General features: G+C 38.5%; 1 protein-coding gene across 5 annotated transcripts in view; it reads right to left on the bottom strand.

Annotated features, from left to right (window-relative positions):
* SLC4A4 (solute carrier family 4 member 4) overlaps window positions 1-27,132 on the bottom strand; it is a 324,410-nt gene that overhangs the window by 109,952 nt on the left and 187,326 nt on the right. For all 5 annotated transcript variants that reach the window (XM_073237483.1, XM_073237479.1, XM_073237482.1 and 2 more), the window contains one exon: window positions 3,464-3,621. In XM_073237483.1, coding sequence (XP_073093584.1) covers window positions 3,464-3,621 — 158 coding nt within the window. The remainder of the gene's footprint in view (window positions 1-3,463; window positions 3,622-27,132) is intronic.

Here is a 27,132-nt window from a genome sequence, read left to right on the forward strand (position 1 = left end):
GTTATTTTTAACCAGAAGCTTTTTTCTTTATTAACAAATTAAAGTAAACATCACATTTGTGTGGCTGGAAGGATACAGCCCATGTTGACAGCTCAGGGGAAAAAATTCATTTATGCTACTGAGTTCTTTTTATTTACTCATAACTGCAAATAAGTCATAGTTAGAATTTTTAAATGTGCCTTGTTGTCTCAAGAATCTTCATGAGGCTCTTCTCCTCTTATGAGCTTTTACACAGAACTAATTATGCCTGGAGAGGACGCCTCTAGCATTCTCCACAACAAAAATAAGTACCAGATGATCTGTGTCCGGAACCAATGGACTATGCTCACATTCACAAAATAATTACAGGCAGAAACAGAGAATAATATCAGAAAAAGAACCAGCCTTCCTAAACCTCTCAATCTTTTCAGAAAGGACGTACACCCCCTTCCTTCCTGATATATCACAGCTATTTCTAGAATAAACTCAGTATGTACTAAGCCTTTACTCCCTTCTCTCAAAACATTACTGAATTAAATAACCATTATTCATATTTAGCAGCTTTGGAAAATGTGGCTAAACTGTGGCTTCCACAAGAAATTAATGAGGACCACAACCCACCATAACCAATCACATTCCACATGGTAAACAGCAGCAAGCAACTGGATTGCAGGACGAGACAGAACTGAACTAGCAGGACCTCCATCCCCATCCCCCTAGCAAGCTTTTCTAAGGTTTTGACAATTGAGCAAAAACTACTTCTTTAAGGCAAATCATTATTTAAAACAAGAAGTATACATTAACTTATAGTGATACTAAAGGGTAAACATTCTTATTTTTTAGAGGACTAAGAACTATAACAACTCAGTGAATAACTATTTGCCTCATGAGTGGAAAACAAGGTCAGAAAAGGACAAACTGATCAGGGGCCTTTATTATTCTTCAAAGAGAAACCCTAAAATATTTTATTCCAAACCACTCTAGATATCTCCTTAGATTCTCCCTAAAAAGCCTGGTTTCAACATCAGAAATCTGCAGTTCTATTGCTAGCACCAATAGTGAATCTTTCCTTTGCCTCCATCTCTTAACTGTAAAATGGGAATAATCACATTTATCCCTCAGAAAGCTCATAAATATAAGTGAGTGACAGCCTCTGTGGACAGATGTAAGATGATAGTGAGCAGAGTGTCTGCAAGATGCTAGGAAAATCAAAGGCATATCCCAGCAGGTCACCAAAGAGCAAAGAGCAGAGTTCATTTGCCTTCACACGGATGGTAAGAGGTGCCCCTAAGTAGGTAACAGCCACCTGCATGGTAGTCCAGCTGCAAACAGAAAGCTAAATACATCAGCCAAGTAACAGAGAAAACAGAGAAACTTGCAAACTCTACACAAGGGGAGCCACTAAAGCCACATTTTCTAAAAGGTGCTCCACAGCAATACTGTTTATTATAAATAGTAATAATGACAATAATTATAAGCTTAAGAGCAGAACTTTTTACAACTTCTAAAGGAAAAGTGATGATAACAAAATGTGCACAAAAACAGCCTCCCTATAGCATAACAGGGTAGCGTGCACGTTAAAGCACATCGCTGAGGGCAGAAACAGACTTTCACGATGACTACCACATTCCTTGTGGGATTTCCTTTATTGGATTTCACAGGATGCAGCCATTGTAAACGGCCCCACATTACTCATACACAAAAAGGCTAATGAGGTTCCCTATTCAGTGATAATAGCTTACATTGGTTCAGAGGACAGTAAATGGATAAAACTATTTCCTGGAAAAATGTTAACATGCTAGGATATATTGTTTAGATTATTGTCCTGACATATGACATAGTTTTATGACATTATTGAATTACATTCCCATGAATTATTGGGCTCGATTTGCTAATTCAAATGATGTTGTATTTCACCTCCAGATGAGTACCTCTCTAGGGTACAGAAGAAAAGAATGAGCCAGACAGGAGCAGATGATGAAGGGGACACAAAAATGGTCATTATTTGCCACTCCATGAACTTGTATTATTGTTATACAAAACCCCTTTAAAGTCCTTTTATATGTAGAATACAAAGAGAAATAATAACAAAAAAAAAAACACAGGAGCAATTTAACACTTCTTGGCATCCTTTTCTTCTTTCAACCCCAGTAAAGTTAGTCCAAAGAGACATAAATAAAGCCACAGGGGCACACGAGCTGGACAGAAGCCATGATCCAAGTCAGCTGGCTGGTCGTCCAGTGATTGCTCAACTAGAACTGCAAGGCTCTGCTGGAATGTTTTCCAGCAAAAAGCTAAGTTACAGAAAACACAAATCATGATAACCCCATTAATCGAAAAGCAATGATCATCCCCTTTCCTCTGCTATTTGTCCAATGACTGCCTCATAACAACAGGCATTATTTCAATTTTAAGTGCTTAAGAAATATGAAAATGGGGGGGAAACTGCATGATCAGAAAAAATGGCCTGTAATCTATGAATTGGGAGACTGTATGGAAATGTTCTCATTTTCCTAAATTGAATCAAAACAAAGTCCATTGTCTTGGTCAGTTTATCATGCTCAGACCAACCGAGGGGACTGAGGAGGGTTCATAGCCTTTCCTGCTCATCTGGGGAAACCTAAAGAAGAGAAACCTAAAGAAGAGAAAAGTCACCTGTCTTTGCCCTGGGACTCTAAAAAACTTGGACACACACACCCAGAAATGTTACTATTCATACGATAATTTTCTGATGTCAACTTGAAGATATAAGCTTCTGTTTAAACTCTTCTTCAGCACAAGGTTAAGTGAAGCATAAACTTCTGCTCACTTATTGCACCCCATAGTCAAGCTTCTTAACTCTATTGAGCTCAGTTGTAGAGACAGAAACAGGATGAATCTCAAGTACTGTGCAGTGTAATGAGTGCATGACTATAATAACAGCAATATGCTTGTTTTTAAAATAAAAAACTTAGGTGCCATAACACAACACAGCAGTTAGGTGTGCAAATTCAAGCGTACAGCTTAATGGTTTTTACATATGTGTATGTATGTATGTATATGTACATATATATAATACATATATATCCACTAACAATATTCTGATAAAACAGAGTAAATGAAAGCAACTCTGACTTCTGAACCATTTACCATCTGTAGGACCTGGGATAAGTTACTTAAACTCCCAGACTCACTTTCTCCATCTGTAAAATCCATATACCTACAGTTTATACTTTTAAAACATTATTGTGAGGATTAAATAGAGTAATCCATAAGAAGAAACTAGAACATAGCCCAATAAATTGTCATAATTGTTATATTATCACTACTATTCAAGTGCCAAGTTATTTAATAGCATGAAAGTCAGACTAAACCATTATTTCAGATTAAACCTTCCCAACATGCTTGCTCTGGATATATCCCATTCTGTTGATTATCTGGCCTGAGGGAGAGGGGATTTCCCTTCCACCACACTGCAGACCCAGCAGGTCAGGGAGCTGCTTACCTTGTAGGCACAGGGACCTCAGTCAGGGCGCCCAACATGACCGCCTGCTGCAGCCGCACAAAGGCAATGAAAGGAGTGTCCAAGAAGTCCACCTCCCCAACAAGCACGTTGGAGGCTTCCGCATCACGCGGGAGCTTTTTCATGAACTTATTCTTCAGCTGCATGGGAAGAGCCAAGAAAACACAACTTATTTCAAGAGAAGGGAACAAGAAGAGACACTCCACAGACCACTTAAGGGAATTCCTTTATATTAGTCTATATGCAACAGGCCCTAGCTAGCCACTTTTCTATTACGCTTAATCATTTTATTATAATAAACATTGTACTTTGGATGCAAAACTATTGAGGGTATGATCACACAGCTTACATATAAAGCAATGTTTACATATAAGACAATTCATTTATTTATTCATTCACTCAATAAACATGTTGAAAGTCTACTATGAGCTGGTCACCGATCTAAGACCTGGGAACACAGGGAGGGATCAGCTAGTTACATGTCCTCCTGGGCTTACATTTCGGCAGAGAGAGAAATACAGTATAGTTAGGAGTAATGATAGGTGCTAAGAAGGCAAAATAAAACAGGTAAGAGAATTATTTTAGACAGTGTGATCAGGAAAAGCCTATGATGTAATATAATTGACACTGGAGTGAGGGGCAAACCATGCAAAGATCTGGGCACAGAACATTCTAAGCAAAGGGAACAGCAAATGCAAAGTTTCTCAGATAGGAAAGAGCTTGGCAGAGGAATAGAAAGAAGGTGAGTGCAGTGACAGTTGAAGGAACAAAGGAGAGAGAATAGCAGCAAATGAAGTTGTATAGGAAAGGGTGGGGGGCAGAGATGGTAAGAGCCTTGAAGGCCACAGTAAGGAGTGTTGAATGTTTTAAGTGGGGCTTGCCTATTGAAAGTACCCATGGAAAGGTGGAGTAGAGACATAAATTTGGGAGACATCACCATGTGCACATTATTCAAGCCCATGGGACAGACAGCATGACCTTGGGTGTGAGTGTAAATAGAGAAGACAGATAAGATCTACACCCAGGGGCACTTGACCATTTATAGGGATGGTGGGGAGATCTTGGCAGAGGACACTGAAAAGGAGCAGCCAGTGAGGTAGGAAGCAAGCAGCACTTCACCAACAACTGGGCAGAGAAAGGGCTCAATAAGGAAAGTGTATCAGATGATTCAAAGCCTGCTGAAAATCCAAGATGATGACTAAGAATGGATCAATGAACTTAGCAAGATGGAGGTGCTGGGTGCTGTTAACATGGGCCATGACAGTGGGCACCAGAGTACCCAGTGAAGAATAAGAGGTGAATGGGCATAATTATTTTGAGAAATGTTGCTGCCAAGAAGAAGCAAGAAATGAGGAGGTAGGTAGAGGAAGGCCCAAAATAGGTAATTTTTTTTTTAATGGGAAATCAGATAACACTTTAGAATGTTGATAAGAACGATCTGGTCGAGAGAGTTTATTGGCACTGGAGAGACAGGGAATCCACCACGCATGCGTAGTGGGTGGGCTTCAGGCAGGAGTGCAGAGAGCTTACCAGTCCCAGCCAGGGAAGGTGCGGAGCAGGGTGAGCTGGCGGAACCGGTGGAGCTGAGGGCGTCTGAGGACTCATACTTTGCAGTGAAATATAAGTGAGGAGGAGGAGCAGGGTGGGTATGTGGCAGTTTGAAGTGAGAGGTAAAGGTGTAAAGCAGTTTTCCTGGAGAATGAAGGTTGCTTAATACTGTCACTTTGAAAGCTTATGTTATAGGAGTTATCCGTTCTCCCCCACCCCACCGCACAGAGGACAGGAGTGTTGCTCTCAGTTAGTAGTAAACACCTCCAATAGCTCAAGGAAAACATTTCAACAATCCTGGAAGGATGAAGATAAAAATTTTGCAGGATTATATGAAAGGCACAGACTTCTGATACATATTTATCATCACTATAAATGTCTCCCCACTCAGTCAAGTTACTTGTGAATTTTGTGTTCTTTGCCATGGATTACTGCTGAGACGGGAAGGGGCAGGCATAGCCCAATTTTTCCCATTAATAAATAGGTTACGGTAACATTTTATTCTCAATTTCCATTTAAACTGTTCTTAATTAGGGAAAATAAATGTCATGAGTACTGATCCCTAAAATTCCATCCCCCTCAGTAGCATTTTTACATAATTTTTTCTTCAATTTGGTACTTCATATAAGAAGAAAACTATGAGGCAAAAAAAAACCCCAAGGAAGTTGGAATAATTTAGTGGAAACAGAAAAAACAAAAAAAAGGAAAGGCAAGATATAGTTGCTAATACATTTGGATGTTAGAAAAAAGACTGCTTCTAAGCAGAAAGGGAGCTTTCCAAAGTTTACACCATTTATGCTCCAAGAAATGCTAATTTTTAAAAATTCTGTTTACATTCTGCTGATACGAAAAGAGCAGCCATGAAAGGGTCTAAAAAACACCAAATTGCCAGATTGTTATTATTGCCTAAAGAAGCTGCAGTAATAAAACGTTCTCTGTAACACAAGAGTAGAGTGTATGATATGGCCAAGTGGCCCAAATGCACGGCAAAATACTGCTGCTAAAATAATCTTCCTCAAACGGTTTCCAGAGTTCCATTACCATTAGTGGGCACAAAGCTCTACACTGATCTGCTCTGACTTCCCATTCTCTCCGGGAGACTCTTTGCTCTAGTTAGGGGGGGTGGGGGATCAGAATCCCCTTTGATGAACTTAGACTCCTAAACTCATTATCAAAAACTGTCTTTTCTACATTTCTGCCTTTTCTAAACATTCTTCAGAGCTCAGCATGAGCCTTTCTGTCATCTCAGCCTACTTCTTTGTGAACTCCAGAAGCACTCATTCCTGAATCATGTTTCTGTCAAGGTTTAAATTTTTTCACCATGTTTCTTGAGGGTTAAATAGTTGATCCCCTATTATACTAGACTAGACACCTACTTCACATGTAATTGATCTATAATAAATATTATGAATGGGAGGAACTTTGTAACCCTAAAAAACAGACCAAAAGATCATCAAATGTCCCCAAAAAGAGAAGTTTTAAAGGTTCATTCTGGAACTTTCTATGTGTACACCTGTCACAAAGCAACTATCTGACTCACAACACGTGCAGAACATCCCACGGTAATCATACATCTCTACAGAACGTCTTACTGGTACCATGGTTTTACTGGGATTACTGTACCCATATTGGAAAAGCAGGAGTATATTTTTAAGGCCAAAGGAAATAAACTACATTCTAAATGCTCTAAAGAGAAGTAGTTATAAAGATATGTTCCTTTAGATCAGCGTCTCTCAAACTTCATTTGTGAAGTACTACTCTTCTCAGAGAAACTAATAGCTATTCTGTAATGAAAATATGTGGCTGTGGTGCCTGAGGTGTGCCAGAACTCCATCCGTGGAGGCTCTTTGCTATCTGCACACACTCCCTGGGTGATTTCATCAAGTCTCATGTCTTTAAAAACCATCTATATGTGGAAGACTCACAAATTTACATCTTTAGCCATAACTTTATATCTGGAGTTCCCTGAACTGCCTAGAGGAGTTCCCTGAACTCCAGACGTGTATATCTCCAATTGGATGTCTAATAGGCACTTCACAATTCACATATCCAAACTGGAGCCTCCATGACAGTCCCCTCAAACCAGCTTTTCCTATCATCCTCCTCCTCTGGCTAATGTCAACTCCAGGCTGCCACTGCTCAGGCCAAAACCTAGCTGTTATCATCAATGACTCTTGCCCTCATACCCCATGTCCATTCTCTCAGCAAATCCTGATGGCTCTGTATTCAAATGCAGAATCCAGCCGCTTCTCACCACCTTCACTGCCACCACCTTGATCCATGTTGCAGTGTTGTCTCTCCTGGGTGATGGCACTGGCCTCCTGACTAGATTATCTGCTTCTGCTCTTACCCCCAGTCTATTCACCAAAGTGGGCACAGCCTTCAAATCAGGAGTCAGATAACATCACTCGTCTGCTCAAAGCCCCGTATTGTCCCCATTTCACTAAGAGGGAAGGCAATGCTGCCGTTACGAGGACCCACAACCCCAGTGCCATGTGGCTCTCAGCCCCCTGCCCCGGTTTCCCACTGCCCTCTCCTGCTTTTCTCCACGCCCAGCACTCCAGCCTCCTAGTCTGCCCTCAAACACGCCAGGCAGACTCTCAACTCAGGGCCTTTACACTGCTATGGCCTCTGAATGGAATGTCTGCCTGGCTCCCTCCCTCACCTACTTTGGATTTTTATTTAAAAGTCACCTTCTCATCAGTGAGCCTTTCCCTGGCCACACTGGATAAAATTTCAAACTCTTTCTCCCCACAGATTCTTCTTACTCCTCTTTCCTGCTTTGTTATTTTCTTCATCGCATTTATCACAAATGTGCCACATTTTACTTCTTTATTATTTGCCTTCTCAGTAGAAGGTAAACTCCATGAACATAGGAATATCCTCCTATTCTGTTCAGTGTTGTGTCCCTTATGCCTACAGGAGCACCTGAGGAGAAAGGCTGAATAAATATTTGTGGAATGAACAAATGGTGGCTATTATTTCTGCTTTTCCTAATGAGCTTTCCTAGCTCCTCTCTAAAAGTAATAGGGTTCAGACATCCCATCACTATCCAGGCCACCTAAATGGACAAAAGGCCTAGAAATAAATCATCTTAATAAACTCACCCTGATAACACTGATTGGTCTGAAGGATGGATGCATGACTGAGGCAAGGACCAAACTTTTTTGGAAAATTCATATTTGAATGTGTAAAAATCAATGTTCTCCCTTTCACCTGAGGTTGTTCCCTTCCATGAACAGACTGACACAGGGCCGTCCATACCAAGAGGGAATGAGGCCAGCCCCCAAAACAAACCACACAAAAGCGGGAGAGAAAAATGGATGAAGAGAGAGTTTGCTGAGTCCCAGGTCCCAGGCCCTGAGATCCTGTAGCTTCTCCATTCTGCAAACTCATCGAGAATTCTTAATAGTTACATAAGCCAGAAAATTCCCTTTTGGGCTTTGATTAATTTGAGGTGATTTCTGTATACTGTAGAGTCCAGTACTTCACAAAAGTACATTTGTCAAATAACTTTAAGGAATGCCAGGCTAAATAAAACTAAATAAGTCTCTATGCTGTAGATCTAGCAGAGGTTTGAATATGCCTGTCTCCTACTAGGAGATAAAGTACATTATGATATGACAACAGATTTTACATTGCTTCATTGGATAGAAATTTTCTAACCTCCCATTTAAATCTCCTCTCAGTTACACTTAATTCTCTCCAAATTTTATGGGTGCCTCTATCTTCAAGGCCTGGTATTAGAACAGATAGACCCATTTCCCAGGAGTTTACAGTCCAATAGAGAGAAGCAAATACAAAAATAACTAAAATGAAAGAAGAAACATAAATATCATATGAAAGGTATATTGTTCAATGGGAGATCACAAAATGCATTAAACCCACCCAGCAATGGAGTTCAAGGAAGGCTCTTCTCTGAATCAGTGCTTAAAGATGTGTATCATAAAGGCAAGCTCATCAAATAATCATCCATATGTGTTACCATTTTAAGTATCCCAATAGTATCTGATAAAGGAAAAAGTAACGGCTAAAAAATCTGATAAAGGAACAATTCTGTGCTTACACAATACTAAGAAAGAGTAAAATTAAAGAAAAAGGTGAGAAATAACCTGGAATTACAAAGAATAATAAAGACTAATGAAAGCAAGAATAGAAAGTAGGGCTTTCAAATCAGGTTGAAAATCACCCAACAAACTCATCTGGATTGAATTCCAAAGATCAAGTTCGACATTCCTTTCTTATAGATCATTAGTTGCTTCTCCAAGGGATACACAGCCTAGCTTTCATGCAGGGGTCACCCATGAGAACACACACAGTGAATAAAAATTCCCAGTGATTTCAAAGAAATGGACTTCAAATGGCTGCCATGTGGAGCTATTACTGATAAAAGATACTTTGACTAATTCCAAGATTTTGTCCCTTTTTTGTCTCTACCAGGAAACACTACCAACTCTGTGAAACCAGATGTGTACATTTCAGGTTTCTTTCATTCTAGCCTGTATTCTTTCTTCCAGAGTAAGGTCTTGCTATAATTTCTCAGAGTTATATAGCTTGTCCTCTACCATAAATGTTGACCCTTATAATTTTTTAACCTTCCTAGCTTCTTCTGCTTTCCTAATAACCCAGTGATCACAGTATAAGCACACCAGGAAAGTAAAGATTATGAATGGATAAAGCAGAATTAATGGGCCAATTACAAAAGAGATAGCTTACTTGGGATAACAGCTCTGTGTGACTATGGAAAAGTTCCTCATACACAAGTGACATGCAACATATATCACTAATTGAAAAAGTCAATCTTCTATACTCCACTAAGGCCACAGATTCTCCTGCCATCTTGCATAAAAACAGACTGTGTATTTTGGGTTTTCTGTATGGAACCATCACAACGAAACTGCTAACCAGTGTTAATTGGAGGAACCATCTGATTAACATTAGGTCCTCCCAGTCTCCTTACTGTCACCTCACAGACCTACAGTACCACTTGCTATACAGGTCCAGGCGACCATATGATTCCTCAGTTACTAGGCAGGTATCTAAACCATGCCTCTTTTTCCTGCCATTATTGGGACATGTTAAAATAAGTGTACCCATAAAAATTGTCATTTATAACCAGTACTCATGCTTTGTCATTTGAATCTGATTAGAAGGCAATCTTATAGGCTGTTCAATGTCCCTATTACAAGTGATGTTTTAAAAATCACCTAAATTTGAGGATACTTGCTCATTATTTTTACAAAGCATATACCTACTGCTACCCCATTCCATGAATTCTCTTTTCCTTTCCATGAGAATGATTTAATCTTCCAGTCTGTACCTATTCTCGATCCACCCCGCCTAATGCCTCCTTCTGTCACATGCTAACATCTGACTTTCCTCCTGGACAAAGAGCTTACTCCTGGCTTTTTTCCTGGTGGTCTTTCCTCTCTTCTTATTATTTTCTCTTCTTCCTGATGACTTTCATCTCTATTTTCTTTACAAACGTCAGCTATTATTCTTTCCCAAACAAATTCATCTGGTAAGCTCAAAATCATCCTAGGTCACTCTATGTTAGTAGTAAAGTAGAGTCACCATAATCAGTTTGCTTATGACAGTTCCAGTGTACCCCATTGTCCTACTTTAAATGTTAATATTACCTTCTATCATTCTCAAAAGTGCCTTAATTTATGGTCACCCTACACTAATCTCCCTGAAATGACATTTGAGCAGTGCCTAAGATATGGCATTAGAGAATAATTACATGCTATGGAAACGTAAAATTCAAGAAACTCAAAAGTATGAGAAAAAACCTTAGGTCAAACAGCATCCTAGTATTTTATTTATGCTATCTGCATAAGAATTTATTCATTTACTACATGCAAACAATATTAACTATTAGGGTAGGAGAAAAGCATTCTTTCATTTACCATGAGTGAGATTATTCTGCCTCTGCCTACTCCTTTCCTTACACCTTGGGAACCTTGAGAAAAAGTGGTCAATTCAATGGATTAGACTTTGATATATTCACTGGGACTTTTTCCTAATGGGCGGGTTACAGTGCCTTGAAGACAAAAAAACAAGCTGTTTTTCCTTAAAGCAAGACAAGTAAATGGAAGAAAACAGACTTGATGCCTTCATCTATGTGGCTGGTTAGATAAGTGGAGTCAGAGTTTCTTTCATAGGCTCAACTATATTTCTCTACCTTAATATGTGTCTTTTAAATCTGTGAACCCAAGGGTTTAGATTCTGTGGGGATGGTTGTAGACCTGGAGCTGTGTATTTGCTGAACTAGAGATTTCCAACCTAAAAAGCATTTCTAAGAGACTTCACTTCCAGCTATGCTAAACTATATTGCATCACAACAACCCTTCCAGAAAGAAAAATGGAAAGTTGGATTTTGTAATCTGTTTAAAGACATCATAAAGTAACCATGACATTAAAAACTTGAGAAGTCAATATCTCTGAAGAAGGAAAGTGCAAGAAAGTGGGGTTAAATTTAGCTCTGATTTTCTGCCAAAGGTATCTGATGATTCCTAAGTAGCTGTAAAGGTTGAGAAATTGAGTAGAGAATTCAGCAGGCTCAAAGTGATGGATGGACAAACATGTCAGGCACTGAGTTGGGTCCCCTAAAGGACAAGGCCTGAGGTGCAAGGGCAAATCAGTAATAGACTGAACCACATAAAGACTGAAACCCAGCTTCCAATCAGCTCAATTCTAGATTGAATATTAAGGTGACCTGTCCCTTACCTAAATGCCATAAGCAAAAGAAATAATCTCTGAAGAAAAAAACGTCACCCAGAGTATCAAATTATCTCTAGTATCTCTGACTTCCAATCAGAAATTATTGGGCATATTAGTAGACAAAATCAAATACTGGAACTCAAAAGAAAATAAAAGAAATTAAAAACAAACTTACAGGACAGGTATATACTATAGTTACCAACTACAAACTTTGAAAAAACTTGATAATGTCTTTAAAATATTGATTATAAGATGGAGAATTTCAACAGAATCTATTTTAAAAGTAGATATCCTAGAGATTAAAATATGTATCAACCTATTAAAGTCAATGTTTCTCATACATGAAAATATGACATATTGGAATTTGTGGAATGCAGCTAAACACGCACATCAAGTAAAATTCATGGACTTAACTGCAAATACTATAAAAGAAGAAAAGCTAAAGTTTGATGATCTAATTTGCTCAAGGATCTGATTTGCTCAAGGAACAAAACTAAAAGAACGTACAAAGAAGAATATAATAAAATAAGAGAAGAAATCATGACATAAAAAAACAAACATATTCCCTTTATAACCTGAGGGAAGGACAATTATACAGGTGTGTTCACAAGGTGAAAAACATCAAGTAGGTTTATGATCTATACATATGTGTATATATGTATATGTATATACATGTGTGTGTATATAAATGATACATATCTGTTTTACTTTAATAAAATAGCTTTACTATAATGAGTTTCTTAATAAATAAACTATTATTTCCTTGCAAATTTGGCTTACACATAGCTCTCCCTTGGCAGGAAGCCCTTAAAGGAAATCCAAGGCAGTGAAAAGCTAAACCATATTCCATAGCCCTTATTCATACTTCAAGGCTTTTATAAAGATTAGAAGAGATAAGGCATAAAATATCTAGCAAGATATAAAAAATGTGGGGCTCACTCCTCTGCCCTTCTTTTTAGTTTCTCCAACATGGAAAGCAGACCTCCCTGCCTTCTCTCTTCCTACTATGCTTATCTGGGAGACCACCTGGATGCTATGTCTAAGGTAATAGATCCCTGCCTTTATCTTCCAATGGTATATAAACCCTAAAGTCCCACTATTCAACATAAATATAATATAACCCAATCAAGTGGACTTCCCTGAGGTTAAAATTAGCCTCCAATGGGGCTGGGATGGAGAAGTAGGCCATCAAAACAGCCTCATGAAAACAAATCCCTGGGATAATTCTGAAATAGATTTGTCCTACCAAGTACTATGTTTATCTATTTGGACCAGTTCTACAGTATCAAACTCTGGGAATCCTGGAGTATGATGGCTGGAGATCATTCATTACCTACAGTTGGCTACTATGGCTAATTGAAGACTGTCCCTATCTCCCTTCCTCCCCTCATTTTCCCACAGCCCTGTCATCCTATATCTAAGGAAGAAGAGGGCTGATCTGAACTCAGATTCTAAGACAATTAGCTTACACCAGCTTTTTTCCCAGTATTGGGAAAAAAGTTCTTCTCACTGAAAGCTCTATCCCAGCCATATTTTGTAGTAGGGGGTTCCCAGTACAAAAGTGGGCCTGCTCTTGAGTTCTAAGTGCAGGGGACTGTTTGGCTTCTAGGCTCTTGACAGCTAGCAAGGTGAGGCAGAGGCCCTGCCTAATTCTCCAAGGGTTTGCTACAGCGTCTGCAGCCAAAGACTCAACCAAAAATGAAGGGTTCCTTGGCCTTGTTTCTCTGTGGACACATTTCCCCTGAAGATCTTTTAAAGAGAGCACTGGACCGAGGACAGGGTCTATCCTGAAGAATGTGCACAAACACCACCTTAAACACACCTGAGCATTCCATTCCTACATCTTACTTCTTTACTGTAAATTTTATGGTTGACCAACTAGGAAATGGTAGAAGAAAGAAAAAGGTAAGAATCGCTGCTTTATAAGCCTAGCCAAGTATCACTTGTTAGTCCAAGACCACCTAAAAAAAAATCATCCTAAAATTTTCCTGTTCAACAAGATATTCTTTACCCATCCCTTAGGCTAATTTTTGGGATAGGATTTTTTGATGTGATAGAGAAAACTAAAGACATAATTACTACAAATGTTTTTTTGTTTTGCTTTTAATGGAAGCTCTGACTGCCCTTTAGGTTATCTCCAAACTGTGATTTAGAAGAGTATTTCCAAAGGCTAAACTTAAAAAGCCTTAGCCTAATGATTAAGAGGCCTACAGCTTGATCGCCAACAGAAGTCAAAATTCAGGCAATCACTTATAATGTTATTAGCACTGACCACCTGTGACATGATCTGAGATTTTCAGAGTGTACAAAATATGAAAGAATGTAGACAAAGTCCTTAAATAAGACAGGGTGCTCAAAGCTTCTGTAGCTACATTCTTCTTTTTGAACATTCTTCTACTTTCATTTATCCCATTTTAAAACATAGAAAATGAAAACAGTCCCCTGAGGGTGAAAATATGATTTTCTAATTTTTTCTTCCCAATATAGACATCTTACCACCATTAATGCAAATGATTCTGCAGAGTGGCACATTTACAAATGGCTATTAAACTAAATATAACAATAAGTACAATCCTTCAGTTCTGATTTCCTAAATAGGATGACATTTCAAGTACTGACCTAGTTTAAAATTCAACTTGTCAAAATTGCTAGTCACATTTTCTTATGCCTTGTATCATTAAAATATAATGCTGCCAATATGTTTACAGCTGTTTAGAGTTTTAAAACACTTTCACAATCTTACTTGAATTTCTACAGCAAGCTTATAAGAAATATAATGTTAAACCATTTTGCAGATGAGGAAAAATAAAGTTAAAAAAGTTTGAGGGACTTCAGGAGACTCCTATAGGCCAAGCCAGGATATGAATTCTCACTTTTAATGTTCTCTCCATTCACTACACCAGGAAACCCTTAGATTTCTGATGAATATATTTTATCACCTAAAGTTTAGAAGATATTGTCCTAAAATCTCTGAGCCTTATATACAGCAAACCAATGTCAAGCATCTACAATGGCTTAGACTCTGTACAGATAACTTTTAAAATTTTTTAATAGCATTTAACAGGAATTAATTACATAAAATAAAATGGGTCAGAGAGGGTGGGGAAGCAGAAAATCCCCAATAAAGTGAATAGCACTTTAAAAAGTATTTTTAAAAATCAAGAACCTGCAAACTCTAGATGCTGAGTTAGGTAATGTTTTTAAAAGTTCTTTTTCCTCTTCCAATGCCATGTCATGAACCTCACTGCATGTAAAGGCAGATTACCTGATCCATGCGTCAAGGAAGGAGACTTGAAACCCCCACTACTCTATCTGGTGGAAAATGCCCTCTACGTTGAAGCCTGCCCTCCCTGCCCTGCCTCGCCCCTTAGATGCCAGCAACAACCTGCATTTCCAAACTCCACCAAGAATTACAGGGAAGGTAAGCCTGACACTGCCTTGCCCAGCTTTCCCTGACTTTGTTCTCCTTAAGGGACCTAGCCCTGTGGTTATGCTTATCATCATGCATTCACTGGCTGGCTCGGCTGTGTCTTATTCAACAAGAAGTACCTTTAAAAAGGGTTCTGAAATGCCCTGTGAAAAGAAACCACGTGGTATGCAATTATGTTTCCCTAGAAAATCACAGTCAGTGTTCACTAAACGTTCATCAAATGCATGGATGGACTCCATGTGATCACACCTGGGCTGCAGCGTCCTTATCCTCTGCTGCATAAATACAAACGTCGACACTGGGGGCTCCAGGGAAACATGCTCCATTTGATGGCAGTGAACTTAAGAAAGGCATCCAGTGAGAAGCAAAGAGCAGTTACTGGTTCCAAACCAAGCACATCAATGAAAACTAACTTCTATATTTGGGTTATTTGTTAGCTACCATTCATTGTCTTAAAAAATTCCCTGCTGAAGTGCCTGAAAGTCATATCCTTCCCCAGGATTTATCAGTGAGATGCAGGAAAGGAGTCCTGCTTTTGGAGAAGAGCTGCACACCAAATTCCTCCATAATTTAAGATTTTGAATGTTTGTTTGGTAAAACAGTATTCTAAAGGTACCACTATAACCAAGAAGCACAAAAGTCTTCAATAATAATTTTTAAATTGTTAAGAGTAATATTAACAATGGTCACTAACATTTTTAAATCAATGGTTCCTGGCCAGATATCAGACCAGGAATTCTGCATATGTTATATTACTAAATTCTTACCACATTTTTGTAAGCAAGTTATTGTCACTATTTACCCAGGGAGAAATGATTTAGAAATTACACAACTATATGACGATCATGAAACTAGGAAAGACAGAGCAAGGACTCAAACCAAAGGCTCTCTGCCTCCCAAACCCAACTTTCCTGTGCTAAGCTTGGTGATTGTTCTCTAGCAGTTTTAAATCCAAGTAGAGACAAAAAGAATAAGCTGTGGACTCAGAGCAATAAGCAAATCTCAGTTCTCATTTTACTAGTTGTGGGACTTGGGAAAATTACTTCATTTCTTTAAGGTGAGTTTCCTCATCCGTAAAATGAGAACAATAAATGACCACTCATAAAGCTAAGAGTAGCAAACGAGATATTGTTTGAAGTGTTTAAGCACAGTGCTCAGCAGGTGATAGGCCCCTCTACAAATGTGATAAATGGAGGAATATAATGGAGCCATGAATCAAGAGACCATCAGTGAGGATAGAACACTGAAAACAGATTTGAGAAAAATTAAGACACAGAATATAAGCATTTGCGGAATGCCTGGATAGAGGGAGTGAAGGCAAGGAAGAGTCTAGAAGGACACACAACTCTAGAACTGCATTTTCCCAAATGGCTAATACTTCCTAACATCAAAAGCAAATATTTCACCAATACTGGTGAATAACAGATACACCAGTGAAAATTTGGCTGAGTACTAAAATTATCTGTGCCCTTAAGTTTCACTTTATGTTAACCTAAGCAACAGTCATTAAGAAGACTACAGTTATTCATCTTCTGCGTTTACTCCTTCATCTGAAAAGCGGAATTGATAATAACACATTACAGGTTGTACATAGTATGTAAAAGTTCCCAGTACAATGTCTGAAATGGTGTAGGAGGTAATTCAATTAATGGTAACAATAATTATTATCATGTTAGAGTTTTAATATAACCCTAGAATATATGAGAAAAAGGTGATAGGCAAAATAAAATTCTTCTCTTCCAAAGGAACAACATAAAATAAAGTTAGAGTTGGTGACACATTTAATTCAGATATACAATTCTGTGAATTTTAGGAAGAAATCCTCCCCTAGTTTACATCATAGACTTGAATACATATACCCATCCAGTACAGCACCTCTCTACTTGAAAAGACTGTGGAGACACCTCCTCCATGGGAGGCTAAAAAATCATATAAACTGAAGGCTGAGGTGAGTATCGGTGGCTCAGTGTAGCTCTACTGTAAAACCAATCTAATTCCTCACTAACAGCCTCACTTTATCTGCATTTCATCAGCTTGATATATTGTCCTTGAAAGACTGTTTCCATCAGGAAAAAAAAATAACCCATGTAATGCTTTACTTTTAACTCTCACCTTACCTATTAACATCTAAAAATCAGTATCTGTTTCCAGTCTTTCCTCTCCCACCTAAAAAAGAAAGACCCTAAAACACAGGGTTTCTTTCATTCTTTCTGGCCCACATCGCCAGCTGCCACTGGGAGAGAGGGGTTGCAGAGGGAACAACCAAATGAAGACAAAACAAACAAAAACTAGCATTGTGGGGTTAGTGACTTCAAGAGACAATTATATTGTAAGGCGACATGATTCATGCACAGTCTCTTCCACACACAGCCCAGCCAGGGCAGCTAATAAAAAAACACAGACTGCTTTTTTAAAAACAGCAAGTTCAAGGGATTAGAGTGGGAGGGTGGAATCATCAGAGGCAATGGAGGCAATCAAGCGTTGGAAGTTAGTGGCTTGACAAGCACCTATACAGATGCCTTCCTTGTGCTGCCTGCACCATTTGCTCCACCCCCATGCAGTACACGAACTGGGCAGAGCCCTGATCTTGGCACCACGGAAACATCAGAGCTTCACATCTTCTACTTCTCTGTCCTCAACCTCACCTGCCCTTCCTTTCACCTGAAACAAAGGAAAAGGCAGGATTCTTATCAAAGCACAGAGCAGCAGTTCTGAACTTGAGGTCCCTGGTGGGGATCCAGGGGGTTGACGGGCGCTTTGAAATTACATGCAGGTTTTGTGCCTACACATTTACTGTGCATTTCTCTGGTGAAAGCATCCATTGCTTCGTCACAGACTCAAATCCATCCTTGATGTGTAAAGAGTTTAAGAACCACTGCATTAGTCTCTGAACTGAAGTACATAACAAGGCCCAAACTGTTACTCTCTGAGGGTTAGACCTTTACACAAGAGTTAGTTCTGAAAGACTTTTGTGGCCCAAGGAATGGAAATTTGGGCTTCCTGAGCACAAAAGGAAGAAACACACAGATGCCGCAATGGGAAAAGGAAAGCCTGCCCCCCTCCTCTAGATGCACAGCACCGGCAAAAACACGTTCCCTGCTGATTTTCAGAGAATTCTAGACCTGAAAGGGACCTAGAAAGGCCCAGAGAAGCTAAATATTCAAGGTCACACTCCCAGGACAGCAACAGGGGCAATACAGATGCCCTCTCCTGAGCCTTCCTCTACTTTGTTCTCCCCACATCACTTGGACAGAAAATTATTAAAAGAATCATCCATTTAGCTCCTTCATCTAAAAAGTGGAATTGATGATAATACATTACAGGTTGTACATAGTATGTAAAAAGCCATTGAGTCAAAGAGGTTAAATGTAGAAGTAATTTCCACTTAGCACATCCAGTGTGGTGACAAAAATTAGCCTATAAAACTAAGAAGTAACCAATCCTCTTTAAAACCTGTCTGAGCAGGTGCTTTAATATCTGATGACTTGAGGTCTAATAAGTAATTGTTGATAAAACATCCATCCCCACAGGGAAGCAGAGGTGAGGCACTCCATCTATTGCCTTCCAAATGGCTGCTAGCAGATTTCTGAGAATTCAATACTCTCAGCTGGGAAACATTTAAACCAGGTCCTTCCAGGGCTGGGATGTACAAGGGACCATACGGCCCCAGCAGAACACTTCAAAAAGCAGCTGTACAGCTATAATTAAATCTGTAGTAGTCATGCTATTATTTATTTAGCAGATTTTTTTTAACATACCCTTCACTGAGGTCTCTGAGAACATGCACCAAATTAGAACAATAAGAAAGACTGCAGAAGCAGAAAAAGAGAATCAAGAGACTAAAGTTCTGACACAAGAGCAGACAACAGCTCTACAGAGATTTCCCTGAGATGTTCTTCATTTGCACCTGGTGGGCTCTGACTGAGCACCACTGGGTTACACTGTACTGTCATGAATACTGAGCCTCAGGGTCCATTCACTACTTTGTTCCATGGTATTCTGCTGCTAAATTCTGCCTGGTTTTTGAATTTTGAATCCCTATGTGCCATTCATTTAAGATTCATTAATTCAGATCTTTAAAGAACTCAAAAACTTTCTGGTCCAATTTCCCACCCAATGATTATATTCCTAACATACAGTCTATGCTTCTTCTTGAACATTATAGCAAAAGACAATGCATTCAATTCAAGACTTAATGCAAATGTCAACTCAGTCCACTGCCCAGCCCCTGGCAGAATTCACACTCTTCTTTGGGCTAAGATATCTACCACCCTACATTTTTACAGGTTTTTCTTGTAGTCTGTCATCAGAAGCCCTAAAGGACAGACACCATGTCCTGTTCATTTTGTGGTCCTGATTCCTTATACAGTGTTTAGTTCAGAGGAGGAATTAGTAGAAGCTTCATAAATATATTACTGGTAAAGCTCTATTTCCCATGTACTTCATCCTTATATTAAAATAAAAACTACCTCCAAGATACATGTACCTGCTATCACAATTTCATGTCTAGAGCAAGACAGTAAATCTGTTCTCTTTCACCGAGGGCAACCTTCATGAATTTCCTACTGCTCAGACTTTCTCATCCTTAAAAGTTTCAGATGATTTCCTTTAGTTCTTGGGTTAGTGCCCAGGCATCTCAACATGCTGGTCACCACAGGCACATCCCTTCAACTGTGCCTGAATAACAGGCAACTTTAAAAAATGGAATTCCAATGAAAGCCATAAATTGCTGTCCAAATGAAATAGGATTTTTCATATGTTCTTATTCACTTCATGTTTTGAGCTGACATAATTTGCCTTTATCCTTGTTAAATTCCTTGTGATTCCAGTGTGTCAAGATCATTCTCCATCTTAATTCTGATTTAAAATTTACATTTACATTTTAAATCATAGAATTTGATTAACCTTCCCAATTTTGTGTCCTCTGAGAACCTGACAAGCACACATTATGTTTTAATCCAAATTGTTAACAAATTATCTTCAACTGGGTGGTACAAGCCAAAAAGTGCCATGGCATTAGATACTCCTTCCACTTTACACTGGGTTTTAGTCCCCACACTTCGAGCACAAGAGTTCTCCAGCTAAGAGCTCTGTGATGGTCACACAGCCCTCAGCTCATCAAGGTGCTTACACCATCATCATGGAGCCTATGGATGCCTACTACCAGCAAGTGGCCTGCTCAGAAAAGGAAATGTAGTATACCTACTTATGTTCTTCAATCAGCATACATGGCAATGATTCAGGTCACAGGTTGGCAAACGTTTTCTTTTAAAGGTCAAATAGTAAATATTTTATGTTTTGTAGGCATATACAGTGTCTGACACTTATTCTTTTTTTTTTTTTACCAACATTTTCAAACTATAACCATTCACTTGCCAGCCATACAAAAACAGGCCACTGGCAGTCTATAATCCATGAGGTGTAATTTTCCAGACATCATCGCTTCAGTTTTAAAGCAAATGGGCTACTAGTGAAGACAAGCAATTAGCCAAAAGTTAAAATAGGCAATTATCCAGGGACAGTTTTGGTAGGTGTCATGGGGGAAAGCTTAATGTATAGCAAGAACTTATAACACCAGTCTCTAGCCTAGACTGGGAAGGCACAAGAAGAGCATTTCCCTCACAAGAACAGCATGTGCAAAGGCCCAGGCAAGTTGGGGTGGGGGAGGAGTGGCACATTACTGGACCTGAAAGAACATTTGTGTGGTTGCAGTACAGTCAGCCAGGGAGAGGACCTTGAAAAATGGCTTTGGAGGGAGACATTAAACAGGATAACTCAGGGCTTTAAAGGCCATGCTAAGGATTCTGGGCTCATCAAAAAGGCAATGGGAGGCTATTAAAGAGCTTTGAGCCATAAGTGACACACTCTGTAGCCTTCTTCAGTGTAAAGCCTGTCATATTCTCTCACGGTACTTTATCAGCTTTCTGTGTTCTCAGATTTAAAAATCATAATGGTGTGCACTTGAAACCAATATAATATTGTAGATAAACTATACTGCAATAAAAAATACATAAAAAAATCATAATGGTTTGTATGAATGTAAAAATAATTCTTAACATACTGATATTGACTGACTAGCAGCTTGTTACTTTCAGGAAAGAAGAGAGGAAAGAGAAAATGCTACCACTGCAAAATTTTACCTGTATATTCCCATGCAAATTATTTAATAAAGAATCATTCTAAATTAAGATCTATTCTAAAAAATTAAAAACCTCCTAGGGTTCTATTTTGCTACTTTCTCCTGAATCATACCAAAAATTAAAAATATACTGCCTCACTTATTTTATTTGCTCCATTTTCCCCTGACTTCTTTGTTTCACAGTGTATCTTAGTCCTTTACTTACAGGGCAGTAGGAATGGGATTTATTATTAAATAAGGAGTTACTCCATGAGAATTCTGCACTTTAAAAAAGAGACTCACAACTCTTTAAGTAGTAGTGGTACTTATTTCTTTAAACAAGACCTTCCTTCCAGATACAGCATCTGGGGATCCTTCTCAGAGATTGTAAGTCAACAAGACAATAAATCATGCTCCTAGTTTTCCTTCACACAAAGCCTCAACATGGAGGCTACTTACTGAAATTTTGGAATTCCCCTTATTTCTCAGTATCACAAATAAGCTGATACTGAAATGGGCTTTATCCCTTTCATGTGCAAAACAATAAGTAAAGCAATCAAAGACACCATGAGAAGAGACACACATTTATTTCATTTCTGACCTAAAGGTTTTTCTGAAACAAGTCATCCCTAATACATAGCTGGATTTTGACTTGACTTGTTCTTTTTTATTGTCAATAATGTACTTGGATCTCTACTATAATGCTACTCTGAGAATCAAAACTATAAGAAGATGTATAAGTGAAATAGGGTTATAAATGCATTGAACTAGTAAATTTAATAATAAATCCCATTCAGTAACAAATCCTTTCCAAGATGGATCTGCCTTACCCATGATTTCTCACAGATTTCATAAAAGTGAAGTAGTTCATGTCTAAAAGTAGAATGTTGAATAGTCCATGATTTGAAACGTGCTCGGGAAAACTTAGCAATACCATGTCATCTTGGAATAGAACATCTTTCTGTGTTGACAGTTGGCTTTTCCAATATGTCTTTGTGATACACTACACTTGTTTTATATAAATAAAAAAGATTCAGTGTTTTCTTTAAACTGCGTCAATCAGCCAGTTAAGTATGTTCATTGAGCTTTCATTATGAGAAAAATGTGTAAATGGATTTTAACAAATGAAAGAGCAAACTATATTTGAAACGCTAGCATTTGCATGATTGTCCTAGCTGAAAAAAATTTTTAATGCATGAGATGGGCAAGAATGTGCATTTCAAGCAACTGAAATGTTCACCCATTGAAACATTCTGTCAGTGACCATGATAAGAAATACTAATTTTGAAAGCACCAGAATGAAAAGATGAGACAATAACAACCCTTTGAGAAATCACCATTCTCTGAGAAACTGTCATAGTCATTTTCTCAGCCTTTAAAGAAAAGCTCTGAAAGGGTAAGTAGAGGCTGATTCTTCCTTTTGCCATCAGCATCATTACATCAGCAACTAACTCATAAAACTCCTGCCTCTCCCTCCTCTCCAGACCCTCTGCCTCACCAACCCCAACCATACATTCAATTAAAAAACAGTAGCAAAAGTAAGTCCATGTGAAGTGACAACTAATCAGTGTTAAGGAGTGTCAGAAATTTGAAACAGGAGCAATTAATATGAGCCAGAAAGTTGCAGGTGGTATGTAAGGAAAACGAAGCATTCAACTTAGATCTTGAAGTAAAGGTAGGACTTTGAAAATGTAGAAAGCAGCAGAGATGTTTGGACCTAATGGAAATGTGCATGCATTCCCAATATTCCTAGAAGGACAATCAGACACATTTCATTAGAGTGCACGTAGAGCAGTGGAGTGCAAAAGTTAAGAGCATGAACCACCCCCCAACCCCACCCTCCATAAGCCAATTAAGCGATATAAAACTTTTTGCCATTTTTTTTATTAAGGTATTATTGATATACACTCTTATGATGTTTTCACATGAAAAAACAATGTGGTTACTACATTCACCCATATTACCATGTCCCCCCCATATCCCATTGTAGTCACTGTCCATCAGTGTAGTAAGATGCCACAGAGTCCCTACTTGTCTTCTCTGTGCTACACTGTCTCCCTTGTGACCCCACACACACACCATGTGCACTAATCATGATACCACACAATCCTCTTCTCCCTCCCTCCCCCAGGAAGGCACCCCTCCCCTTTGGTAACACTAGACCCTTCTTGGAGTCTCTGAGGCTGCTGCTGTTTTGTTTCTTCAATTTTTAAGCGATGTAAATTTAAAAGATGAGGAATGAAATCTATACTGAAATTGATTTCCACCCTACCCAATCTTACTGCAAAACAAAACCAAAAATAAAAAGCAGTAGCATATTTAAATAATGAAAATGACAGTGATAATTAAGCTTTGTATAATATTTTTAAATGTATTAAACACATTCTTCCTGAACACAATAACCATATCAAGAAGGCAGTTCAGACTGAATTATATGTGTGAATCAGGAAACTGAGGTTCAAAGGAGTTAAGGTTTCACACTCTTAAGTCTTCAAGGCTATTTCTGAGATCAGCTTCATGAAAAAGTTCAATAGTAGTTTCCTTCTCCTCTTACCAGAAAAAAAAAATGAAAGTTATAATGATGTTTACCTATCAGACTTAATGCCCTAGAGGTGACTATAGTAAGAAAAAATACTGAACAGCCTGAAAGTCTAGGAACTATGGGATGTTGCAAGTAAGAACCTATAAATCAAGTTGAGTATCTACTGTCCAGTGACAAATCAACTAGCTGACTAATCTGATCTACCTTTCCTAGTTTTTTAGTTAACTAACTACAAAAAAATAATTACATTGAAATTTTGTTGAATTTCATCAAATATGGGGGTTTGGGGGCCATTATTTCAAAGAATTCTTAAGTCCTATTATTTTTCCATTTATTCAATAAACATAGTCATTTACTTGTATTGTTAAACTGCAGACAATTAACATTGCAATTTACTTCTCCCATACCTTATCTAACACTTTGCCCAAAGAAAAGTGTTTTATTTGGCTATTTTCCATTTATTGGATAAACCAAGTCATTCACTTGTATTGTTAAACTGTAGGAAGCTACATTCCAATTTATTTCTCCCATTTCTTACCTCTTTCTCCAAAGAAGACTGATTTATTTGGCTAAATCTCTTATCTTCTGTTATTTATGTTCTTTAAAATGGAAAGAGGCTTCTAAAGTCCCCTGTTTTCTCTTTAAGTGATGGGCCTGACCCACACAGTTATCTTGTCTTTACTGAATTTTTGCACTTTACTGTCTGTTACACCACACAGTTTATTTGGTCTCTCCAGCTGGATATAAACTCACAATCTGAGATCCTATTTCATACTTTTTTTTCCTACTAGCCTCGCCTCACTGACCTCCACCAAAACCATTCAGGGTGCAGGCACACGACAAATGCTTGGTTCACCGAGGCTTTTAATGACTGTGGCAGCAGACACATCTGGTCACCACAGGCCCTTAAGAGTGTTTTTTTTAATTGTTGGTCTATTTAATAGTAATTCTGATGATTAGCTTATTCAGCATGGTTTGTGCCTCAAAGACAAACTGAAGGCCAGTAGCTATCAGTGTGACTGGGCCTTGGGACCTAAAACACACTCTTCCAAGAAGGCACCCCACACTCAGTAGGAGCATAAGCTTCCACAGCTGGAAGAATGCAGCTCTTCCACTTGGAATGTTATTTAACTTTAGGGAAATTATTTAATTTCCTTGTGCCTCATGTTTGCTAACATGTAAACTAGGGGTGATAGTATTAACCCTAAAGCATTAGTGTGAAAAGTGTCGGATCTACATTAGTTGTTGTTAATTATTGTTATTTTTCTTTATAGAGGAATAGACTCAATACAATCAGGTAGACCCACTGAATGTCAACAGTACAGTTAATCTGGAGTTCAAAGTTGTTACAATGGCTTCCTACACAATGACTCAGTTACTTTCTAGTCTCATGTATGTATATGTGTAGAACACTGATCAGGCAGTAATATCAAGTACTGGCTTTCAGATTATAGGACAATTATTTTGACCTTTTATCATGGTGGCAGAGAAAAAGGAAGCAAAGTTGTTTTCATCCCAGCTCAGTTCTAGGGAGTGAAACCAGGCCATTGGTGGTAACACATGGAGAAATCGGGCACCTCTCTGCTGATGATTGATAAGGTCATGAGATTGTGCCAAGGCAAATAAATCAACCAGCCACTGGATCTATCAGACAAGTGAGCTGGGAACAGTGGGAAGCCCATCTCTTTCTGAAAAAGAGCAAGAAAAACTTCCTCCCATGGCATGGCCTCTTCATTAATCTCTGCAGAGGTTTGCTGGTGAGAGGGGAACAGGAAAGCCAGCTGCAAAACTGCAAATACTCCCCAACAAGTAAACAACCGTTTGCTGATCTTTTTTTCAGTTATCCCAGATGACAACACTCCTTCAAAGCTCCTACTAAAGCCCTTGCACATAAGGTATGAACTTTTCATTTAACCAGCTTTACAGTCTGGATGCAAGTTCACTTAGTTCTCCAGGGGGTGGGGAGGAGGCGCCAGGAAGGCACTGCAGAGCCAAGTGTTGAATGCTGCTTCAGAGGGAACAGTTGTCCAGCTCTTCTTGTCTTTTCCCTCTGTGTGCCAAATACTGACCACCAAGAAGGGCTCTTGAGATGAAGCTATTTTTGGTTGCCAAGGAAATTCCCACCAAGTCTGAAGGATTCCTCTCAGAACTGGGAGTAGCAGAAGCAATAAGAAACATGCAGGTGGCCAAGTCAATGGCCACAGCCCCTGCCTCAGGATATGGGCAGGTTTGCCAGCTCAGAGATCCAATTAGGCCTGGAGAATAAATGCAGTTTTAGCCTCAATATTTTAAGCTTCCGAAAAAAGACCCCAAAATGAGCTGAGAGGCAGACGCTAGTGACAGAGATTCTTTCCACTTTAACTGAGTCACTGAGCTTTCAGTGGAGTGAATCATAAAGAAGGAACTCAGATCTGACTAGCAAACAGTATCCTAGCAGTGGAGGATTTATTGAAATGTTTAAAAGCTCTAGGACACAAATTAGTATAATCTTTTGGGATAGTCATTGGCAATACATGGTGAACCACAGATTCCACTTAAAAAAGTTTCTTCTCCAGAAATACGAAAGGATAAAAAAAAAATCACAATAGGGACATTTCCTAAAGGCTTCTTTGTAATTGCAAAGAAATTAAAATAACAAAATACCTACTAATAGATCATCTAAATAAAATATGATTCATGTGTATCATATGGCCCTTAAGAACAAAGTAGATGTTCATGGATTCCATTAGGTTTTTGAAAATCTAGCTGCAGAACAATATGACCCCATTTATATTTTACATAATTAAGTACATAATATATTTAAGCAAAGGAAAAGTCTAGACAACTCTACATCAAACTCTAGTAGTGGTTATTTTGAGGGTGAGAATTCATGAATTTTCACTTTGTTTTATTCATTTTTACTTTGTTTGAATTTTTACAGCAGTTCTGTATACTTTCCAATCAGAAAAGACTGAAATTTTTAAAAATACTATAGATAATAACATGTTACTTTGGCAGGTAATGAACAACTCCATGTATATATTTACAACAATTATAAAGATTTTTTAACCATGCCCTTAGGTCATTCATCATAAGGTCTGGCTATTTTCTGGCTTTGTAACAATTTTCCACTTCCAAAGGGAAAACAAGTTTGCTTTTTCAATGAGGTTTGGTCAGAAATAGGTAATGTGTGACATGAGAGTAGACATCCACCAAAAACAACTGTTGACTCATTCTACTACTCTATGTAATACATCCTAAGGGTATTCATGATATTGGAATACAGGCAGAATGCTACCTATTGAAAAGGG

Source organism: Manis javanica, chromosome 5 (assembly GCF_040802235.1).
Source record: "Manis javanica isolate MJ-LG chromosome 5, MJ_LKY, whole genome shotgun sequence".
Lineage (NCBI taxonomy): Eukaryota > Metazoa > Chordata > Mammalia > Pholidota > Manidae > Manis > Manis javanica.